This window comes from Chelmon rostratus, chromosome 23 (genome assembly GCF_017976325.1).
Source record: "Chelmon rostratus isolate fCheRos1 chromosome 23, fCheRos1.pri, whole genome shotgun sequence".
Lineage (NCBI taxonomy): Eukaryota > Metazoa > Chordata > Actinopteri > Chaetodontiformes > Chaetodontidae > Chelmon > Chelmon rostratus.
Genome location: NC_055680.1, coordinates 7,242,878 through 7,266,215, shown reverse-complemented (window position 1 = coordinate 7,266,215; position 23,338 = coordinate 7,242,878). Strand labels below are relative to the sequence as shown.

The 23,338-nt window shown below is 43.9% G+C and overlaps 1 protein-coding gene across 1 annotated transcript in view; it reads left to right on the top strand.

The window, feature by feature from the left end:
• LOC121626256 (pyruvate carboxylase, mitochondrial-like) overlaps positions 1–23,338 on the top strand; it is a 268,452-nt gene that overhangs the window by 192,556 nt on the left and 52,558 nt on the right. The window contains exons 13-14 of the mRNA XM_041964640.1: positions 18,889–19,033; positions 20,128–20,217. Of these exons, the coding sequence (XP_041820574.1) occupies positions 18,889–19,033; positions 20,128–20,217 (235 nt within the window). The remainder of the gene's footprint in view (positions 1–18,888; positions 19,034–20,127; positions 20,218–23,338) is intronic.

The window sequence follows — 23,338 nt, the reverse complement described above, 5'->3', positions numbered from 1 at the left end:
TGGAGCGACGGTGGGATGGCTAGAAACCTGAAAAAAGAGGAGAAACATGGAGAGAATGAACTGTGTGCACTGCACATGTTCCCTTAATGCCTCCTTCACTCTCCCTGTGTGTATGTGTTCACATAAATAACATCGGATTGAGTCCATTATCACTGATTTTTGTCTCATCCTTCCTTTTCTCCTCCACCTGACCTCCCCTTCCCCTCACATATCCCCATCCATCCCTGTTTCCACGACGTCCACTGTCTATCACTCACTCTTCCCTTATGGCCTCTCTAAATCCCCCTCCCCTTCTTGCCATCCCTGATATTTTTTTTCCTCCCCCTCCCTGTCTCACCTGTCTGTCAAAGAGAATCGATAGTTCTGAGACCCTCTTAACGCCTCTCAGCAGGCTGCATTGGTTTGTTCTTGCTCGCACACATACTCTCAGGAGCACGGACGCACGCAGCACACACGCGGCCATGCAGCACATTCATGCATGCTTCAGCACACACCACCACCACCACCACCACCACCACCACGCACATATCCACGAAGTAGTCATGCAGTGATACTCTCCTGCAAGCACACGCAGCCTCTGCACGCCTCTCGCTCTCTCTCCAGCCACACACACACACACGCACAGTCTAATGAAACAACTAGGCTATTGATCAGCGCCATGAATGTCAGACAGTTCAAAAGTCCCCCCACCCCACCCACTCTCCGACCTGTCAATCAAACTCCAAAAGCCGACACCTTTAAGAAGACAATCTCATTATCTTGCTCCAAAGCTGTGCACTCACTCTGTGTGTGCTTCTTTGTGAGTGTTCGGTGGAGTGTGTATATGTACATCCATCGGTGCTGCAGCGCACATATATGCAGCCTTTTTTTTTTCCCTCCTGAATTCAGTTGAAAATTGATTCATTTTGTTCTTTCCGTTCCCGTCCACCTGCTTCTCCTCCTCCGGTGTTCACTTTGCTACTTCAAAATCACAATGCAGCTACTTGATGTCCTCATCCTCTGGTTCTTTCATCCTTATCTAACGTGTCCTTTCCCCTTTTTTGCCCTCCGCTAGATAAAAAGGTGGAATTACTAACCTTGTTTTCCGGATCATTCCCCCGCAACCCCTGGAAACCGCCACATCTCCCTGTCTCCGCCGCTCTCTCTCTCTGTCTCAGCTCTGTGGAAAAACACCCATCTCTCTCTCTCTCTCTCTCTCTCTCTCTCTCCTCTCTATCTCTGCCTACCCCCCCCTCTCTCTCTCCTCCCGCTGGTCGTCCCCTCACTCGGTCTCGACAGCTGCAGCGCTCTGTCTGCCTCCTCTGTCGCTCTTCCGTCAGGCTGTAGGCTGATTGAATTTTAAGTCATGTTAATCCCACAGAACAGGTACTGAATGAAGGAGGGGACACGGCAAAAAAAGAAGGGAGAGAGAGAGAGAGAATAACAGAATGCAGGGAGTAAGCTGGCATGTATTTTTAGAAATCTCCTCTTTCCTTCAGGAAGGTTTTCTCCAGTTTTTCTTTTTCCTTTACTTGTCCTGCCTCCACTCAGTCACTCCTCTTCATTTATCCATTCGTCTGCATCTTTATCCAGCATTTTCCTTGCTTTTTTTTTTTTTTTTGCTTACTTGTGTCCTTATCTGGTGGAGAAGAGTGTGTGATTCCTGACGAGGAGCAGAAAAGAGGACTGATCTGTCTCCGGCAGCGTCAACCGTCGGACTGAGAGAGAAAGGGAGCGGGTGTGCAAGAGAGGGAGGCATGAAGATGGGGAGGGTGGTCGAGGGGTGGAGGAGAAGAGGGCTGGAATCATGTAGGGGCTGGAAGAGGGACTGCGAGGAGAATTGGAGGGAGAGAGGAAGTGTGGATGAGAAAATCGAAGAGGTGAGAGGGAGGAGGAGTACAATAATGGAGGGCAGACATGGAAAGTAACTAAAGAGACGGACTCAAGTACTCCACTTCAGGACAGATTTGAGGTGCAGATAAAGATTTTACAAACGTACGTTCAGCTCATGAAATATTGACACGTTAATATAAATTTGCTTGCAACAGTATATAAAGCAGTTAAAGGAGCTCCACCTTGACCAGCTCAAAATTAAAATGCAGCTAATGCTGTGCGTAACAGAATAAAGCTGTTAATATTCTATATGTTTCTTATCGTCAACTATTCCCATATAATGAGACCAAATCCAACAATGACCTTCTCCTGAGAAGTACCTTCGTAGCAAAAGCTAATATAATCTATTCCCCTGCGCCATATTTCCAGTGTTGGAGAGGTGTAGGGAAATGGAGCTGGAAGATCTGGCATACACTTGCTTAATTATACAGTGAGCATACTGGCGCCTTAATGCCAACCTTAGTCTTCAATGCATCAATTATAAAAATCTATAAGTGCATATACAGTAATGCTTTAACCTCTGCAAGAGGCCGTTCTGCACATTGAGATGTTTTACTTTTCAAGTTTTTAATCCCGACTTTTACTCGTAGCCGAGTATTTTGCCACTGTGTTGGTACTTCTTAATAAAGTATGTGAGCACCACTGATGGCGGGTCGGGTTGGGGAGGAGAAGGAAGGAGAGACGGAGGAAGAGGAGGGGATAAGAGTCGACCGGTATGACAGGGAGAAGCGAAGCTCTTCCTGCCTCGAGCAACTCTGGGTCAGACCGGGATGAGAGGGGGAGCAAAGCAGGATGATTAAGAGTGAGCACATGAGTGGCGTCGTGTGAGCAGAGAGAGGTGGGGAAGAGAGAGGAGGCCGAGGATCTCTGGGGGCGTAAGGGAGATAAGTGAGGAAGAGAGGGGTTAGTGGGGGATAGAAGCGAGGAGTGGATGGAGTGATAGCATGGCGATAGGAACAAGTGTAGCTGATACGACTTCAAACGGTGGTCGAGCGCTTGATTTCCCCGCCGCGCCGATAGCTGCTGGAAATAGCCGTTTAATGGACAGCGTGTGTGTGTGTGTGTGTGTCCCACTACTCAAGCAGAACCTATAATGCCAGAGATATTGGATGTTGGATTTAAGTTGTTTCCAATATTTACATTCCTGCAGGTCCGTTTTATCAACACCATCACACACTGCAGATGAACCATCAGAAAGATGGTCAAAATAAAAAAGAGGGCAGGGACGGAGATTTGGTTGTGGTACGGGTGAATTGCTTTTTCATGTTTCCCAATTTCCACCCAGGAGTCCATTTTTGTCCCTCATTCACTTTTCCATCTTGTAAATATTTCTCAAATCTGTGCCGCTCCTCCCTGCTCATCTCTGCCTTTCAAGCATTGCCTCTCATCCCGCTTCCACGCAACTCCATTTTTCTTTCTTGAATTTATTTTTATCCCTTGCCTTATCCCTCTTTACTGTCACTCCATTTTTTTTCCTCCTCCTGCTGTGGGCCAGTGTATTTTTAAACTAGTAAGCCAGACCTCCCTCAAAGCAAGGTCCAGCAAGGAGAAGTTTGATATATCATTTCGCCCAATCGTATCTCATTTACAGCGCACAGCTTTATGGCTCGTTGATTCACAATTAATCAAACCTCTAGTGGTTTGGCACCCAGTCCCCTCGTCAGGCGGAGTGACCTTGCTGAATGAAATAAACTAACATGACCTACTGCTGGGTGATGGATGGAGTGAGTTCACCAGTCAGGAGAAAATCTCATTATTGACTGGCTTGTTAGTTTATATATATGATGTTACATGTATGATTCATGGAACTTATACCTGTGGATATATTTTCATTTCTCATCAGTTAAATTTCAAGCAGCCATAAATATTTGGGGCAAAGGTCAAAGGTGCTCTGTCCTGAGAGCATTTCCTGTGACCACGGACGAGTCGTGTTCAAGCGAAGCACACAAGGGAACTTCTTTTTCTCCCGAGGACTGAGCGCTAAGAGAGATTGGCAGGATCTTTTTTAGTTCATTCTGAGTAATGCTGCGCTTAATCAGAAAGAGGGCAGACCTGTTCTGGTGCGGTCAGGCCACATTAGTCCTCAAAGTGAAAACAGTTGCAGGGGAGTTGGCCTACTGACCCTGGGCTGAACAAATCCATCAAGGTTTTTTTTTTTTTTTCATTACAAATTGGTTCACTGGTGAAGTCGCCCGGGGGTGTCAACAAACTGGAAACATCTCGATGTTAAGTATTTATGTAGCTCAATCAGTTGCATGCAAGCACTTTAGCAGATATTTGCTTGTGATTAATGGTAAATGGACAACAGAAGCCAGCGTTCTCTCACATCCATACGCTGTTGGCAGAGGCTACTGTGCAAGGTGCAGGGACCAGGGACCGAACCGCCGCCCTTCTAATTGGTGGATGACCGCTTCACCTCCTGGCTGTAGCTCAGGGATGGGTTAACTGAATGCTAAGCTTTGAATTGAGTTTACGTCAGACATGTTTAAAGTAGTCATGACCTGAAGTATTTGCACATTGATGCTTTTTTGCTCTTTACTCCAGCACACTTGAATTGAAATGAAAACAGTGACCATGAGGTTTGAGTGCTGACTTTCAAGAGAGGAATGGGCAGGAAAGATGTGAGCCATATACTGTTGATGTCAACCTTTAAAACTAAGATTCAGCGATTTAAAGATACTCCTTGGAGCTTTTGACCTCTAGTAGCGCAATGGAGTGGTTGCCTGTTTTGTTTGACTCGTGCACACCGAGGCAAACGTGCACGTCCGTGCTGGTGATGCGAGACACAGGCCTGTTTATGGTTTCACACGATTCCGCTGATGCCGGTGGCGGTAATGTGTCAAGAAATGCAGCAAAGGCAAAGTAGAAGAAGACAGCTAGCATGTTAACATGCAAGACGCATGATGCAGGATTTATGCATGAATTTGTTACAGGAAGCTGCGTTTGAAATGTGCTTGAATGCGGCAGATATTTAAAGACGGGAAGAAAAGCTGCTGCAGCTTTTCTGAATGCTGCCAATCATGGGCTCTGGCTAGCAACAAGCAGAAAACAGACAGGCATGACATAAAAAGTTTGTATCTTAAACCATAGGATGGAAACTGACAGCAGAAGTGTGTTGTGTGTGTGTGAGAGAGAAAGAGGCACTTTTACTTGACATTTTAGATTTTGAGGAATTCAACCTTTGCGTTGAATTAAACAAGCAGCCTAAATGAACCACCTCACCTCCCCTTAATGTTTATCTGTCATTCGACTGGTTTGTCAGTGTGTGAGGGCAAATGTTGTGTGTGTGTGTGTGTGTGTGTGTGTGTGTGTGTGTGTGTGTGTGTGTGTGTGTGTGCGTGCGTGCGTGCGTGCGTGCGTGCGTGCGTGCGTGCGTGCGTGCGTGCGTGCGTGCGTGCGTGCGTGCGTGCGTGCGTGCGTGTATACATAAATGAGTCACAGTTGGTTTGTGAGACACACTGGCTAAATATAGGCAATGCTGAAACACACAAAAACAAATGCACTCAGCGAGCGCCTGTGCACACAAACACGTCACACATAATCACCAGTGTGTCAAATGCTTCCATTCACACACACCCACACGCACGCACACACACGAACTTCACACATGGGCACACAGGGAGGATGCATTTCACACAATCTATTTGCAACCAACACATAACATACACACGCACGCCGAGCGATTTTTGAGCATTCGCCACACACACACACCCAGAGAATGGAATGATCGCATGATCGCACGCACAAACACGCCATAATGTCACACAAATCACGACATGCGCACCAGCACACCCAGCAGCTGGACACACACCTCTCACATGGCAAATGAAACACGCACAGCGGCGATGTCAGGGGTAAATGGCGTGGAGGTTTAGATCGAAGGGCAGATCTCCCGCTATTTGTCTCAATCTGGGGATAATGAGAGACAAGGGCAGACACACACAGTCACACGCCACACACACACACACAGTCACACAACTCTGCCTTCTAATTTTGCTCTTGCAGCCGTTTGCATGTCATTGTGCTTTATTTATTTCCTCTGCATTAGTAATAGTGTTTCCAAATGATTTCCCAGTTTCTGCTGGCAGACCGTTCGACCAGCCATGGGCAGCAGTCAATGAAGTACAAGAAAAACATGCTAGGCCTCATTTGTCTATATTTAAGTATAAAACCTTGACAAATACGCACAGACGTAAGGACACGGGCAGAAATGACTTCAGGGAGATGCTGGTTTGAGGAAAAAAAAAAACAAAGTGCAATCCAAATGTTTCCAAAAGTGAGTTGCTTTAATACATTAACGTGCTGCCGGAGTTCAGAGTGGAAAATAACAGACAGTGGATGAGAGGCAAGAAATAACACTCTTTATGTGCGGGGGGGCTGCAGAAATGTGTCCATACAGAAATGTAATGAGCTGCTAGAAAAAGGCTGTTAAATGTTGAATTACAAAGTTAGGAGGTGCAAGTGGAAAGATTGCAAATGAGATCTTGTTTGTTGCTTGTTTCCCCTGGAAAAAGCTGCGGTTTCTTGGCATTAGTTCAGTTAGAAATGCAGTGGTGTGTGTCTGTGTGTGTCGCAGAAAGAAAGAGCACACTGGCAAATGTACACGCATATAATTATCAGATTATAGTTTGTATTGAGTGAAGAACTAGCCAAATGAAAACTATTTTATGGCTTGCATATTAAGCTGTTCTATTAATTTAATTAGTTTCTGTGTTTCGAGGCAGGGTTTTTGTTTTGTTTTTTTATTTTTGAGCCTTGTGGCTATCTTTGTTTGAACACTGCAGTAAAACACTGCTTTTCAACATGGAAGAACGTGTTCTAAGATGTTTTCCCCAAAGAAAGATGTGCCACGCTGTAAATTGCTCTTGAAGCACAGAAAGTTTGTTTGTCGCCTGGAGAGCGCTCGTCAGAACAATGCAGTGGAAGAGCAGACTCAAGTGTCTCACCGTCTTTGCCGTGTGTCATGTTGTGAAATGCTATTAAAACTCCAACAGAGAGTCAAAGCAGGATTAAGGTGTTTACATGATTGAAATGCCCTTAAATAAAGCAGCTAAAATTGCTGAGATTAAGCTTATTCTGACTATGAGCATAATTGCAGTAACAGAATCAGAGTATGTTGTTTACATGGACTCCACCTCGGTCACACTACCACCGTAATCATATTATATGATTATTGAGTGTGCGAGTAAACATAGCTAATAGACCTTTCTCACAGTGGGACATTTTGACTTGTTAAATGCAGGTGTAACTAATAACATTAATACCTGGCTGCGTTCAGTTTTGCCAGCGCCAGAGTCCCGGTGCTGCTCACGCTGGCTCACCGGCAGAACTAAATGGAACGTAGCCCATGTCTCACCTGCGCTCTCCCTGCTGTTGAGGCTCATAAAGGTCTGTAACTTCAGGAGGTTCTGCTGCCAGAGAGCCATTTCAGCACCACGGTCAGCGCACATGAGCTGTATATACACTGCCTCATGATGCGAACACACACACACACACACTCAGTGGCAGGAGGAGGCGCGGGAGCCCTGATCAAACAGCATTAAAAAACCAAATGTGAAAACCTATAAATACTGCTACAAAATCACAGGCAGCCATGATAAGGCTATAAAAATATTCAGATAAATAATGCATGATGTTGTGTGCTGAGAAAATCTAGACAGTTATAGCACATTCCGTAAATAAGAGGCGGCTATTAGTCATTTGGTGTTCTGGGCTCCCCTGGTCCCTGAAAATAGAGACTATGGGTGTTTAGGATTAAAGGCATCATGCTGAGCCATAGATGGAAGGGAAGGATTAAAACACGGTCCTATTGGTTGAGTCAACATTTCTATTTTGGTTAGCGTTTTAAATAGGAGTCTGGCAGCCTTTGCTCTGTATTTATTAGTGCAGATACATGGATGAATCACCTTTTCACGACAGACAGTAGTCATCGATACAGAGAGCACACTAGATGAGATGCATTACTTTGACAAGACTTTAGGCCATTATCATGATGGTAAATGGAAACTGGTTGAATTGAATTATTCACTAACACCTCACCGAATGCAATGAGGGAGAGACGCGGCTTTGCTTTGATCTCTTAATAAACAACATGTGACTCACTGAAACCTTTTTGCGTGCCCTTTTGGTCACCTGAAGTAACCCTAAGGCAATAATGACATACATGGTAGGTGTTTGTTTTAATGCAATCAAAAAATAAGAACAGGACATATTTTACCTATCAGAGCCATATTTGCTTTGTAACTACTTATCAAGAATATATTCTTCTTGATTTGTTGTTGGATTGCTGTCATCATGCTATCCAACCAGGGCTCTCACTGATAAAACAGCGCAAGATCCATATTTAAAGTGCACATGTGCAAAAATAAAACTGCATGTATGCTCACCTGCAGACAGTGTTCCCTTTATAAATCACAGTCCACCTGGAACTGTGCACATGTGGCTCAGCCTCATATCCTGCCGACATTCAACCATAACTTGTCAACGCAAAGCACCACATGAATGGGGAGAAAAAAAAAAAGAACTGCAAGGGCAGACCTGAGCTCACGCCACTGGAAACACAAATAGCTTTTATACTGTGGGAAGTGTGTGTGGCAGCTGCCGCTGTGTCTCCAGCGTGCTGTGTGCCTGACGGCACAGTCGCATTCACTGTACCAATGTTACTGTCAAAAGCTATATATAACAACGAGAATCGTCCTCGGTGATATGGATAGTATCAGCAGATGTGATTAAAAGCCATTGATGCTCCGCTCTGCAGTTCAATTCTATCTGCCGTAGTAGGGATTTATACTATCAATGATGGTCATTTCATCAGGTAGTTACCAAACCGTCCGGCCCTGCGTTGATTTAAGGTCGAGTTGGTTTATATCTTTTCAAATTAAGATGTGCTTGTGGAGTACTTACGGCTCTCTCTAAGCGGGAGTACACATAGCACTGCTGGTTTGAATGCTTGTGGTAATGTCGATCTATAATTAATGTGATATTAAGTGGAATTAAAATGATACAATCTGGCTTCAACTCACCACCTCGCCATCTGCGTCGCCACTTTCACACGGGTCAGTGTTTACATACAGCTCCGCACATTCTCCCCTCAAATTTGTTTTTATTAGATCTCAAGTTTTGCGTGGGAAGTGGCGTCCGCCTCTCTCGGGCCCCGTTATATGCGTACGCAACGGTCGTGTGTTTTCACGAGCGCCGCAACCTGCTGTAATGTTTGAAAACGTTTGCTACCGAGAGACACTTCGAGAACATTTTGTAACATTTTCGGCAGAAACATGACATGAATACGTATCCTTGAGGGAGTGATTCAACATATTTTTGAGTGCGTATTACTCAAAAATTAGAGCTGTTCCGTGTGCAGCAACAGTATTTCTGGAATTGAAGGTCACTGGCAAAACTATGCTTCCCTCTTTTTTGCTGCATTTCATGCTGTTTGTCTTCCCAGCTCCTTTCTAGTCTGTTATGCTGCTTCCTTTATGTGTACTGCACCTTTAGGCTTTGCATACTAGTCTGCTGGTGTTTTTAGACCTCAGTCGACTTCTATTTTTGTTTCACTGTTCCTCTACCTGACTATTTGAGCTGTACAAACCGTGGCCTCCCACATAAAACCAGAAAGCCACCGCATGTTGCTCTTTACAAAAATAGCGTAGCTCCTGATCTCTTCAAAATGTGACTCAGGAACCAAAATGAGTCACCGGTATTGTTGGGAAGCAAACCAGGTAGAAGTAGTTTGATGTCATCAGTAAGTATCAGATAATGAATGGTGATAGTAGATACCAGAAGTGAAATTATAGATTTTAAGCTGAAATGTTGAGTTTTGTGTATCTTTTAACAGTAGTGGATCATGATTTTGGATGATAATTAAAGGCAAAGTTAAACTGACAGTTGGTACATAGTTTGTTTAAATATAATCAAGCGATCATGACGGTTAAAGGAAGCATTTTTTTGCAGGTAATTGGTAATGAGCTGCATTTCTGTGTTATGTAACCCTGGGTCGCCACACACTGTGAGGCCACAGTGAGCTTCATGCTTCATACCTGAGGTAAAAACATTTCCAAAAAGCTTTAATCTATCCCAGCATGCTGTGAGTCTCTTCATTATAAATAAGCCAGTGTCTCTTGTGGGTGAGTTAGCATTTGTGGTGCATCGTGCATGAAACCTACTGCCGAGCTGATAGAGGAGATATTAAACTACACATCAACCCTAAAACACAAACTCAGATCTCACTTTTGACAGGTCAACAAGTATCAGCTGACATGAGTTACAGTCGACCAAAAGGACTGCTATTAGAACTCGCTACCATCAAAACCCACCGCCTGAAGCTTATCTGGTGACAGTAATCTGAAAGCGTGGACCAAAGTGATTCAGCATGAAATTCATCACGCTGCCTGAACAGTGCTCTTTTCTGTAATCTGTTCAGCTGAGCTGTTTTTGTTGTAAAACATCAGTTTATACTATAATTTTAGACCAAATAGGTTCCAGTTCTGCTTCTGGTGCATGTCCATGTGATAGGGGGTAGTGATAGGGCTTATTGAGCTGGGATCTCAGAGTGAAACTATGAATTTCTAATGTTTTCTCCAGGCTCTAAAAGGTTCAAGATTCCCCTGCTGCTTTATGCTATTTCAAAGCTCTCTGGAGGAAACCTGGTTCAGTGGTTTTTATTTTATTGTTACGAGGGGGAAGTTGTTGATTTTCACAAATATCAACTCAGCGATTGAAGATATGTTGCTCTGCAATGAAAAGATATTTTATGTTTTACCTCATTAACTTCATTGTTTTTTGTAAATATCTGCTTATTGTGAATTTGATGCAGCAACATGTTCAAAACAAGTCGGGACACGAGCAACTAAAGACTGGGAAAGTTGTGGAACGCTCCAAAAACACCTGTTTGGATCATTCCACAGGTAAACAGGTTGATTGGTAACAGGTGATAGGATCATGATTGGGTATGAAAGGAGCATCCTGGAAAGGCTCAGTCGTTCACGAGCAAGGATGGAGCGAGGTTCACCACTCACCGCCAACACAACACATGACGTTTTTGGAGTCGGGGTAACAGATAGAAGACGTTTTTATAATAAGAAAACTAGGAAATAAGCAGCCAAAATTTGAGTTCAGGTGCTGGATACAAGGCCTTAATGCACTACAGGATCACATATGGTCTCAGTGTCATACCAGAAACATGGATTTCTTTTTTTTCTTTTTGCAACATCCTCTTTCTGAGATGATCATTCGCAAATTCAAGGACAATTGGACAAAGACTAAACACCTGCTAACTGAGTCTGAGACGACACCCAGTGGGTTTGGAGTACACCACGAGTCATTTAATGCGTCACAGGCCTACTGCTTAAGGATTCCCAAAATACCACTAAGTGGCTATCTCTTTTAATAAGCTTCTGTCTCAGGGTCCTGAAAGAGCCTAAGAAGGCCTTTGCTTTGCTAACTCTGCACCCCTTTTGTTGATGGCAGATGAGTCACACTGTTAAAACAAAACACATCACATATTCGTTATGGCACTTTTCCCAGAAATACAGAAAGAACCTGTAAATCATCTGCGATTGACATGTAAAGTGGTTATAAGCTCTACCTACATTTCAGAGCACTCTGGGAAAAACTGTCAGTCCCTTTCACTTAAAACACAACATACGTCGTAGCTGCAGAGCATTTACTTTTTAGGCTGCTGTTCGTGGAGGAACTGACAAACCAGCCACGGATTTAGCAGTAAACGTGTTCTCTATAAGGTATTGAACATCGGGGCAATTTGGCAAGTTTAGAGAAAAGCCTTTGCTCTTTGGAAACTGACTCCAAGCATTATTTACTGTTCATGCTTCAGATGTGAAAGGTTTGCTCTGCTATTGAACACTGTAGTTATGCTGGAGATATCCTGACAACAATGCAGCAGCTGTTGCATTTCCCCACGGACATCCTTTGTCTAGGATGTCGGGCAAGTTCAGCACCATGGACAGGGGTCCTGGTGAACTCAGGAGAGGCTACTGAGCCACATTAACAACGTCCTCCCATGACTGAGTTTCAAAGTCTGTGTCTGACATGCCTCAAAGCTTAAAGATTACCTTTCCTTCCTGCTCTTGTTGCTTTCCGTAGCTGTTTGAAGTGTTCCAGGAATGAATAAGGGATCAAAGCTGCACTATACATGCACGCAAAACTGCCTCTGTCCATTCATTTATTCATATTTTGTCAGACCTCTTCATCCCTTATGAGCTTATTTACAGTTGAAATATTTCTGGGTACAGCGCCGCTGATGAACTGGGAGGTGCAAATTGCTCTGGCGTGGAGCAGTGATAGGAGTTATTACTGGAAAGATCACCAATCAGATTTTTTATTTCACTGAGGGGAAAAAAGCCCCGTGGCAAATGTCAAACACTGATTCCAGATTTAATTTTTAGGCGCAGCCATGAAATGGTCATGCAGAAATCTGTTATCTTTGTAATGGGGAGCTGTGAGACAGGAGTGTGTGAGAGAGACGAAGTATTCAGACCGCTGTTGCTTTTCCTTCGGCAGTAAAAACATATTCAGTGTATTTCATGGCTGTAAAGGCCACTGAAATTGGATGAAGATGGTTGTCATGATGAATAGTCATGGGTTACTTTAATCAAATGGAAATAAGGGGGAAATTAAAGGGCAGAGAATTAAGACCTGACCTTGGAGTTGAAGAAGGAGAAATGGAAAAGAAGCACAGCGTGGGCTCGCCAGCGCTGCGGCTTGACCCGCTCCTTCTCCCTTTAGACGCGTTAACAGATGCACATTAAGCGACCACACGCAGATGTAAAGGCATAAGTGGAATCAAACGCACACAGCGACTGGCCTGCTGATAATCTAAACAAGCCATCAGTGGCCTGTCGCAAAGCCATCGACGGCCGACCGAGACCAAAACATCTCAGCCCCGTGACGCCGAGTCCCTTTGTGTGTGTGCGCGCATCAACATTTGCTTTGCTGTGTTTGTCTGTGTGTGTCGCGTTTCAAGCCTCAGGTTACTGAGAGTCTTCTGTTGTAAATATTTGCTCGAGATTGTACACGTTTGCTTGCTGCTGCCTTTGAATTGTTGTAAGAGACAAAGGTGTGTGTGTGTGTGTGTGTGTGTGTGTGTGTGTGTGTGTGTGTGTGTGTGTGTGTGTGTGTGTGTGTGTGTGTGTTGGATATTTCTTGTCTGCTTGAGTAAATTTGGTCCCCTGCATGTCCTCGTGTGTGTGCATTCATTCCTCTGGGTGTGTGTGTGTGTGTTGATCTTGTTTATGTGTCCGGGCCAGTGGTTAAGGCGTGACGGATGGGGATAGGGGAGACAGAGGAGGAGAGGAGAGAAAAGACGAATGACCTGACAGCTCCCCTATTCAACTCCTAATCACTGAGGGAGCGTGGAGGCTGTGTGTGACAGAGAGAGGCAGTGTTTGTGTTGGGGGGGGGGACGGAGATCAGGTGTGTGTGTGTTGTGCATTTTTGTGCAATGCTGTGCAGTGGTTGAAATTTCTCAAACTCAAAATCTGCACCACTACTGTGTCCGTTTTGTGTGAAGCAACTCTAGAAATGAATTGAACTGACACAACAGTCTGTTTTCCTGAAGGCGATAGTGTTTCAGGCATTTTGCAAGTGCTGATCACCAGGAAATGCTAAGCAGCACGATCTGTTTAGGCTGAAGTGCTGTCAGTCCAGATGCTTTTTGAAGAGGTGAGCATCAGGACTTGAAACCTAATGTGAGCTCACACGTGGAGGGAGTGCAGGAGTAAAGTGGCGTCCTGAGTTTCAGTCACTGCAGGCACTTGTTCCTGTTCCACCTGTTCCTATCACCTGCAGGAGCTCCACGCTTTGTTTTCTCTGGTGGGAGGTCACTCGTTTGTGCTGGCTCTCTAGTTAACTTTGTTTTGTCTACGTTGACCTGAGTCAATCCTAGTTCCAGATACTTTATCATATTTACATGAACAACACATGGTTTGATGGATTTCAGTCTGCGATTGTGGCTGCTTGGAGCTTTGGAAAGACGGGTCTTTTTCATGTTGCATCTCGCCTACCCTGAGTCAGGGCTTAGCATCTGTATGGTGGACATCTTACCACAGCAGACATTACTCTGCCATTTCATTTGTGAGATGCTCTTTAGCATTTTTAGCTTTTGCGCCCCATTCTTCAGCTGCCTTGCAAGGTAAGATGACCTGTGATCACACAGACAAAAAAAGTTGTATTCAGATTATGGCATTAATGCCAGCAGGCATAATAGAAATTAATGGATGATGATTAACAGCTCTGTAATCCACAACAGTCAGCAGGTAGCCTACACATGGCAGCTTTTCCTTTACTGTTGTACAGCCGTCTGAAGGCATCTGCTCCATGTACAGTGATGTTGGCCACTGTCAAGCCACAAATACACGTGTGCAACCACCACCAATGACTGTTGTAACATAACTACAGAAGCCTCCATGCTAACAGTCTTCAGTTCTTCTTCTACCGTACATTGACATAGTGCTGTGGCCTCCACTGAACTCTGACATAATGCAGGCTAGTGTTTGACCCAGGCCCTGGCCCCGACCTTGACCGGAGTCTCCACGTTTTCACTTCCAGTCAGCCCAAAGGTTTCTAGTGTCAACTTGCAGTAAAAAAGCAAAAAAAAAAAAGAAGCATAATATGAAATTGAGGGTGTGTGGGAAGATGGTAAGTCTAAAGTGATGGAGGTCACACTTGCAGGAGCACAGGGGATTACACAACAGAAAGTGTTGGAGTCCAGATTAGTGTCGGTAAAGGTGCTGACTTGACTTCAGGCTTGAATATAACTGAGGTTTATTATAGTGGTCTCGAAGCAAAGGCAAAAGTGGAGGATATGTGTGCCTCTTACAAACATGACAGGTATAAATCACATGTTACAGGCCGGATTTGACCTGTTCTGTTAAACCCAGCTTCACTCTATAATTGGTTTTCAGCCAGGTGTAAACACAGTCCCTTCTGTCTTTACATCACTTGAGAGAGATTATGCTGATGTGCCACGCTGTCCACACGCAGAGCAGCTTCCAAACACGACTCAGTGTTTCATTTGCCCGCTGCTTTAGAGTTATAGCACTTCATGTACTCGCAGCAAGCAGTCTGGACAGTAACGCCTGTTTGTTTGTTTTCTTGCCATCACCCCACCTACTCGCCTGATTTGCAGAGTGAAAAATGACATCCAGTCCCAGTGTAGACAGATTGTAGACAACGAGAATACATAAAATAGCAGGTGATATATTTTTTTCCCCCTCCAAGACATCCAGACTGCATTTTACCGTCAGGTGTAAATTCTGTCCGCGTTAACAACATTTGGATGTCGGACGACAACTTCAGCACTCCCTTCAGAAGCAAACAATTGCAAGAAATAATCTTAGCATTTCAGCACATTGCTAATGAGTTTTTTGTCTTACAGTCTAACTAAAATGGAGAACTTTTCGCCTCCTGAAACCAGCAGATGCCCTGCAACCAGAGTTTTGAGGTGGTGCCATGTTAAGCTGACTTGTTTGCAGTCGAGCCCAGGATATCAATACTTACCTCGCTATGTTGCTTTGGCAATCACCAGTAAAGCTGAAGAGCGGTAACGAGTCACTCTAAGCAGAGGAGCAGTAAAGCTTGTGCTGGGGGAATAAAAATGAGGATAGTCAGAACCCCAAAAAAGGTGCATGTTGATTTCTTTTGCACCAAAATGAGACTTCTGATACTGAGCCTTGTGTGCCTGAATTAAATCGCTCCTATCATAGAGAGCGTGGGCGTATGCAAACGAGAGCCTGCGAGAGCATTAATTCACATTTAGACGTGTTTACTTTCCCACTAAAACTAATACAGTACTCAAAGGTGTGTGTGTGTGTGTCTGTGTGTGTGCACGCTTGTGTTCGCAATCTGAAAAGCATTTGGGAGCGGGAGCCACTATCATCACTGGCAAGAAAGTGTGTGTGTTTTGCATGCCGCGTGCATAGCTCCGAGAGCTGTAGCCAAGCGGTTGTTACGGGGCATCCAAATCAGGGAAGGGCCTGTGTTGAGTGTGTGTGCGAGATATCACAGAGAGCAGGATGAAGACTGAGAGAAAAATGCATAAGAGATACTGAGCGGTGGAAAGGGAGAGACCAAAGTGTGTGTGGGCCTTTTTTAGAGTGTGTTTTTCACATCATTAGGGGAAAGCCAGGAGAAAGCGTAAAGGGATCGTGTGTGAGTTAGTGTGCGTGGTAGCCACAGGCATACAGAGCAGCCTGATAATGAGCACATTGATCTGGTACAGCAGAGAGGAAAAAGGACAAACCTCCATGTATTAATGGTGTCTGTATTCCCTCTTCATTATTTTGGGGTCTTTTATTAATAGCAGCTGTTTGTGTTTCTCCCATTCCGTGTCTGCCTGTCCACTTTTTTTTTTATTTATACCTATTGATTGCTTTTCACCCCTTATGCTCACTTATTAAGTTTGTTTACACTGGTAAATTATAGATGAAGATGACATCAAACGTAGAAAAATGAGGGAAAATTCCAAACTTGTGCAGGTGAAATGTCAAAATGCCCCAGGGCCCGATAGAAAAACCCTCTCCCCTGCAAAGAAGCAAATAATAAATAAAAATCAGAACTTTTTCCTCTTTTATTTTCACTTTTTTCGCTTTTTTTGTTGCACATTTTTACGCTTCTTTTCACCCTTTGACCTCGTCCTTCTGGGAGTTCAAATGGAGAAAAATATATGTTGTCAGTAGCCCTCACCCTTTTTCCAAAAAACTCAGGTGCACCCAAAACATCATACCAACATAAAAAAAATATTTCAGCATTTTGGGAAAAACATGCATTTCTTTTATTGTAGGGAGGTAAATGAGAAGGTTGATGCCCCTCACATCAGTACAGCAAATGTGATGCTAACCTACTGCATGTTAGCTTAGCATCAAGTCTGGAAATTGGGAAAGGGCTAGCCTGGCTCAGTCTAAAGGTAGTAAAATTCCTTTACCAGCACTTCACTCTTTCCCCCCTTGTTTCCACTCTTTATGCTAAGCTAATAATTGGCTACTAGTGATAGCGTCATTTGAGAGTGATATCAATCCTCTCATTTAACTCACAGCAAGCAAACTTTTCAAACCTAAGCAGCTTGCTTGCTGTCTTAAGAGCTTTCATCCTGATTTTATAGAAATGGACAGTACGATAACATCCAGATTTCATACGACTGACGGGGGCATGTATACTGAGTTATGTTGTCAGATACTATAAATGGAAGGAAATAAGATGTCCACAGTTTTCTGAAGCCATGCAGCAGTAGCCCAAGGCCTGGCGGAGCAGCACAGCTATATGAACGCCTCGGCTCTGCTCCTCCTCTCCGGCGCTCCTTCTTGTAGCAGGAGGCCGAGAACACACTGTCATTTTCTCTGTGTGTGCAGAATATGAAATCGCCTCTCCTCGCTGGGAATGTGAATGCCTGCTCTTTGTCTCTCTTTTCTATATATTTATGGTGCTTTATTAGTTCTGTACATTGACAAAGCAGAGGTCTCTTCTTCTGCTGTAACTCCCTCTCTCTGGGATGTCACTGTTGCCTCCTCTTCTGTGTTTCTTTAATCTCTCTACTTTTACTAAAAAAAAAAAAAAAACAGATGTAAATGACTCTTCCTCTCCCTCTGTTTCAATTATTACTGTACACATCTCCTTCTGGCTCTACCGGCATGACCAACATGCTCGTTATTCGCCCGAGCACATTGATCTACACCTCTCTCTCTCAGTGCTGGTAATGAGGTATGTGTCTGTGTGCTTTGTTTATTACCTCAACTCCCTTCTCCCAATTACGGGAATCCTGAGTGATCGCGTCGCAGCAATTACTTCAAGTCACTCTGGGCTCGACTGTCGCCGAAACGGCCAAATTGTAGTGGTAAATTCAGTCCGTCTTTGGGTTATGTTTTGTGTGTGCGGACATGCATTTTGTGTGCGTGTCTGACAGATCTATTTATGGACTAGCAGATAGCACATGTCTGGACTTCGGGGGGCTGCTTTAGAGTCTATTTCCAGGAGTTCTTTGGTTCTGAGCTCTGCTTATGTGCATCTGTGTGCATTTATAAATAAAAGGGATAGTTGGACGCTGGGTCATGAGTGGCAGCTGTTTTCTTCCTTTTAAATGGCACTTAAGACTTTGGGTCATATGCAAAGCCACTTTTAGCAAACTTTTCACACAGTTTACATTCCATCACTTTTTAGCCTCCCTTGGGGACATTAAACAGCACTAAACACATCTAAAGCCTCTCAGAGAATATATTAACATATCCTCCGTTCACTCAGTCCCTCCAAAACACTCCCTCGCTCCCAATTTCTGCTTTCCTTTCTGCTAATCTCTCTCTTCCCTCCTTTTTTTTTTGTGGCCCATCTCCCTCCCCTCCCTCCCTCTCTCCGCCTCTCACACCAGCCAGCCCACATTGTTAAGACGGAGCTGACGAGAGTGAAAAGAAATCAACAACAAATCAAGTCATGAAATTAACTGAAACAATTACATCTCTCTCCTCTCTCTCATTCGCTCTCCCTGTCTTTGTTTACTTAGAGAGCTTAATTGGCGTGATAATACTTTTGCGGCAAACAAACAGCAGCAAAATAGAAATGGAACGTAATTACTTTCAACAGTTGACTTTCTCCCTCTGCCCTGTGTGTGTGCGTGTGTGCATGTTCGTCTGTGTGTGTTGGTCTCTGCTGCTCTCTTTGCTGAGATTGTGCAGTGTTTAGCGTACTCTGTCATTTGAATGCGGTTTTCGTGATGCCACTATTTGTGTGTTTACTAATGTGTAGCTGAGCTTTGTGTGCACGTCCCCAAATGTCTGTTTAACGGCGAGATCTTAAGCGAGACGTTTACTTCAAAAGGAGTGCTTTCTTTTCTTCCAAGTGATTATTAATTCGCAGAAAAGGACTTGAGCTGAGTGATCTTCTTCACTTTCTTGTTTTTCTATACTTTGTGTGTGTGTGTGGTTATATTTATCTCAGTTTGAGGTGTTTTGTGCGAAATGTTCATTAAAGATGGCAGCTTATTAAAAGTCTCCTCTCCACCTGTCTCTCCATCTCTAGACCAACATCCCGTTCCTCCAGAATGTCCTGTCCAACCACCAGTTCCTCCACTCCACTGTGGACACCCAGTTCATCGACGAGAACCAGGAGCTTTTCAACCTCAAGCCCACGCAGAACCGAGCCCAGAAGCTCCTGCACTACCTGGGTCAGTGTACAAATTACAACTCAACTAAATGATTCAGCGTTTGAGTCGGTTCAAAGATTTGTAGTCACTCTGTAATGAATATTTTCTCAGATAATTGGCCACATAGCTGTGACATTGCAGTGGTGTTTCTGACTATCTTATATTTCATAGTAAATTCATTATGTAGTTGATTTGAACTGGTTTGGTTTGGTTTTATATACAGTCAGCAGTGATTCTAAGGTTAAAAGCTCAACAACCACCTCTCTGCTGTCATTGTATGGTCGTTTATGTGGCTTTCAGTCTTTCAGTGAGCTTTTAATCAGGAAGTAATCTAATAAATGTAAAACAGTAACTGTATATAACAGCTGAGCTGACCATGGTGATCCCAGTGAGAGTCCTCTGATGCAAAAAACTGATTATGAACTTCTGTCTTTGGTGGCTAACAGAGACTGTAAAGCATATAATGAATCCAATAACTTTACACCAGAAATATTACAGTTCAGAGATAATAACCTGAGACGGAAAAGGTGTTGAGGCGGTTTGCATATGACTCAGAATTCAAACCAGTTCTATATAACCTGAGGTTCAAACAATGGATGGAAAAAGGTGTCGCTGCTCTACAGTATATACCATACTCAGAGACCTCAAGGTGAAATATGGTCTTAAGGATTTCTTTAGATGCTTACAATTAAGGGACTAAGGGACCTAAGAGGTGAGGATTGGTCTACGCGGCTTACACATAGAAATGAATGGTATAATAAGACGTACTGTGGTTACACAGTATAACCAGTGTAGACTATCTCAGCCTTCTACCAAGCCTGGGGGGAAAGCAGAGGAAGCTCAACGCTATATTAAATATTAAATATTGAAATTGTAGTGTGTGACAACAATGATTCACTTCACTCAGCTCACTTTGAGGATTTTTTGGTGCATGTGTTGAACACCTCAAACTCACAAATGTAGAACACAAATAAAAATATGACTATAATCCCCACCAGCCTCAGGGCTGCTGTTTTATAACCGCAATGATTTTTTTTTCTTGATCTTCATTGTCTTTAAAGATCATTGGTTATATGTGTGGGACTTATATTTTCTATTTTTACACTCACATCCAGGTCATGTGATGGTAAACGGACCAACCACACCCATTCCGGTCAAGGCTAAGCCTTCGTCCACAGACCCCGTCATCCCTCCTGGCACCATGGGTAAGTCAACTGAAGGCAATTCAGCCAGTTCAGCTCACCCTCTCTCACTCTTTATTCAGCTAACCCAGGCACAGCTCCTAAGTCTCTGCACCAAAACATGCAGTTTGTTCAACTGGCAATGAAATAATTAGACTTGTCCTTTCACAGTGTAGTTGTGTGTAGTGTAGATAATGATAATTGGTAATTGAATACTATGTTAAACCTATGAAAAGAAGTGTTGCCATGAAAAAATGTCACGGACCTTTACCATATCAACACCTCATCATCCTTATTACATTTATTACATTTGGACTAATTTAGCAAGGCACTGCCAGAGCAAAGGCGAGGCATTTCATTTCCCCTGGGGCACCCATGCTAAAAATGTAAACACTTGTGGATCCGTAGGGCACTTTGGATAAAAGCACCCACCGAATGACAAATGGGCTGTCGAACAGTCTGATAGCTGCAGGCGGAAAGGCCTTCCTAAATGGCTCAGTTTAGCACTCGGGGAGGGAAAGGGGCTTTGGCCCAGAGTGCTCTGCTGAGCTGTGAGTACAGCGCTGAGAGGGTGCAGTTCGTTGTTTGCGAAGCCAGAAGTTCTTTGCCTCTCACCCTGCTCTGCACCAGCACCCCTGCAGTCTCACAGGAAAGGCCAACGGCCAAGCTGGGCTCTTTGATGAGCTTGTTGAGCCACTCAGTGTCTCTGGTGTCGAGCTCTGTGGGTTTCTTTTTCCCTACTCTACTGTAGTGTCAAATACTTAGATGTGCTCGGTTTTACTATTAAATACGTTGTTAAAAATGAGCAAAAAATATCTAGAAAAATCATCTTATCTGACTTGATGTCACAGCCTGTCTTGCCATTTTGCAATGATGCACTTTTTGTCCTCTCCCGCTTCCCTCCCAGGTTATTATTTTTGTTAGGTGCAAAAAAAACGGCATGAATTTATGCAGCTGCTCCTTTTGACAGCAACAAAATAGTCAGATGTATCAATCTGACATGTTTATCAGCACCCCGTACTGCCTCGGCACATACCCCGGCGTGCCCGGTAAACAAGAATTTATAACAAAATAATGTGAATAATATGAATCATAATCAGGCATAACTAATCAAATCTGACATCTAAAAACCATGCACAGTGGAACGGAACGGAGTAGAATAGGAGCGAATAATCTGCGGTGTTTGTGTCTGCATGTGAGTGAGCGTTTCTCCGTGCTTACCCCCCACTTGTCTACTTATGCAAATCTTGTGTTGAAAGCTATCATTGCCTGTGCCTCTTTCCAGAAGGAAAGCAAAAACACACACATCTACACTTCCTGTACACAAACTGCCGCAGACATGTGCTGTAGGGAACATGTACACTATAGCCCCCCCCCCCCCCCCCCCCCCCCCCCACTTACCTAGTGTAAGCAGCTGATGAGGTAGTAGTATGCCACACAGGCACGCACAGAGGCATACCTAAAGCCTAGTAATGAGATTTGTAATGTGCTTATATCCTTTCTTTCATTCAACGGTGGGATTGAGAGAAGAGAGGGATTAGGCCTGTATTATCACACTCTGTGGAGGGAGAAAGGGGTTATGAAAGGAGGAGAGGGACGGCTGCGGCAGTTTATAATCCCTATATGTAGAGAAAATGCTCAGGTGGACATAGCGGCAGGCGGGATATGTATGGACAAACTGATGAAGATAAATGTGGGGATAAGAGATGACGAGGAAGGACTGTCATTGTGTGCCTCCCACCGAAAAGAGAAGAGCAAAGATCAGAATGGCATTGTCAAATCTCAAAACATCACATCTACAGACACCGAGAAGGAAGAATTAGAAGAAAAGACTGTACTCTTGGAGTTCCCTCCCCTATGAGGAGATAAGGGAGGAAAAGTCCTCCTGAAAGACGGGCCGAGGATGTCCTGACAGAGACTGTTAAGTGCTCAAAGGCCATTATTTTCTAATTAGGATTTGTAGTCTAAAACATTCCCTCTGAAGGCTGATTGCTGGTGGTTCATCGATGGTGTAGAAGTACACCTTGTTCCAATTATTATCTGGATTTATTTAATGGAGGACATCTAGAGGTTAATCACCAGATGCCTCTGAGCTAGCTCTAGGAAGGATGACTAATAAAGATGACAGACTACTTTCCTCCTCCCCGTTGTGCGCTGCATTTCCATTCTTAGGACTGGAGTAGAAGGATAGTTTGCAATACAGAAATGGACTTAATAATTTTCTGCTTCTATTCTTTCTCTCTCTGCCTGTTTCTAGTTTCCGATGCTTTCATGAGCCGTCTTCAAACAGAAAGGGCTGCTGGCTGTGCCTCTTTTTATTTATTTATTTTACTTTTGTTTAGGTCCAAAACTCATTTTCAGGTAGCTTTTAAAAGGAGTCATGAAGAGTCTTAAATTTGGCTTTCTGAAACCTGAAGATACTTTTAATTTTCTTTGGGTGTGCGGACTGCGAAGTAACTTTTTTTGTCTTCTTTGTTCTTCTTTGTTCTTTAAAAGCATCGCCGTTGTTTGTTTCATACAACTTTGTGGAGGAAAACAAATTCTGTTCTTTAACAGCACTGCCAGTCAAAGCTTTTTCCACAGGCAGGTTTTTTTAGCAGTTATGGCAAATAGCAAGCAATAAATACATGCAAAGTTAATGTAAATACTTTGTTGCAGTGTGAGAAAGGAATAACTTATGTGAATTCAGAATAACTCAACTTTTGATGTAGGAATGGCGCCTGTAGCAGACAACAGGCTGTTCATTTGTCGTACATCTCATGCTAACACGTCTACCTGCTTTTAACATGTGTATGCTTAACGTATTGGCTGCTCCACCTGTCTTTAATAAAGCACTAATTAGCAGTCTCACTAGGGTCTGCCAATCAAAAGGGTCCTAAACACAAAGATGCAAAACATTTAGCAGCCTTCTCATGAGGCACATATCAGCTGAGTACATCAACAAGGCGAGCTGTTATGACTGAGTTTGTCTCCGTACACGTATTGCAAATAAAGAAAATCCCTCTGAGCACCGCAGCTCGCGCTATCAAGTCATATTAGCTGTTGTGGAGCTGGAGGAGAACAGTGTTAAGACCAGACAGGTGACGGATGTCAAGGGGAGGTAAGACGTGACACCAGCCTGGGAGAAAGGCGAGTGAAGTGAATG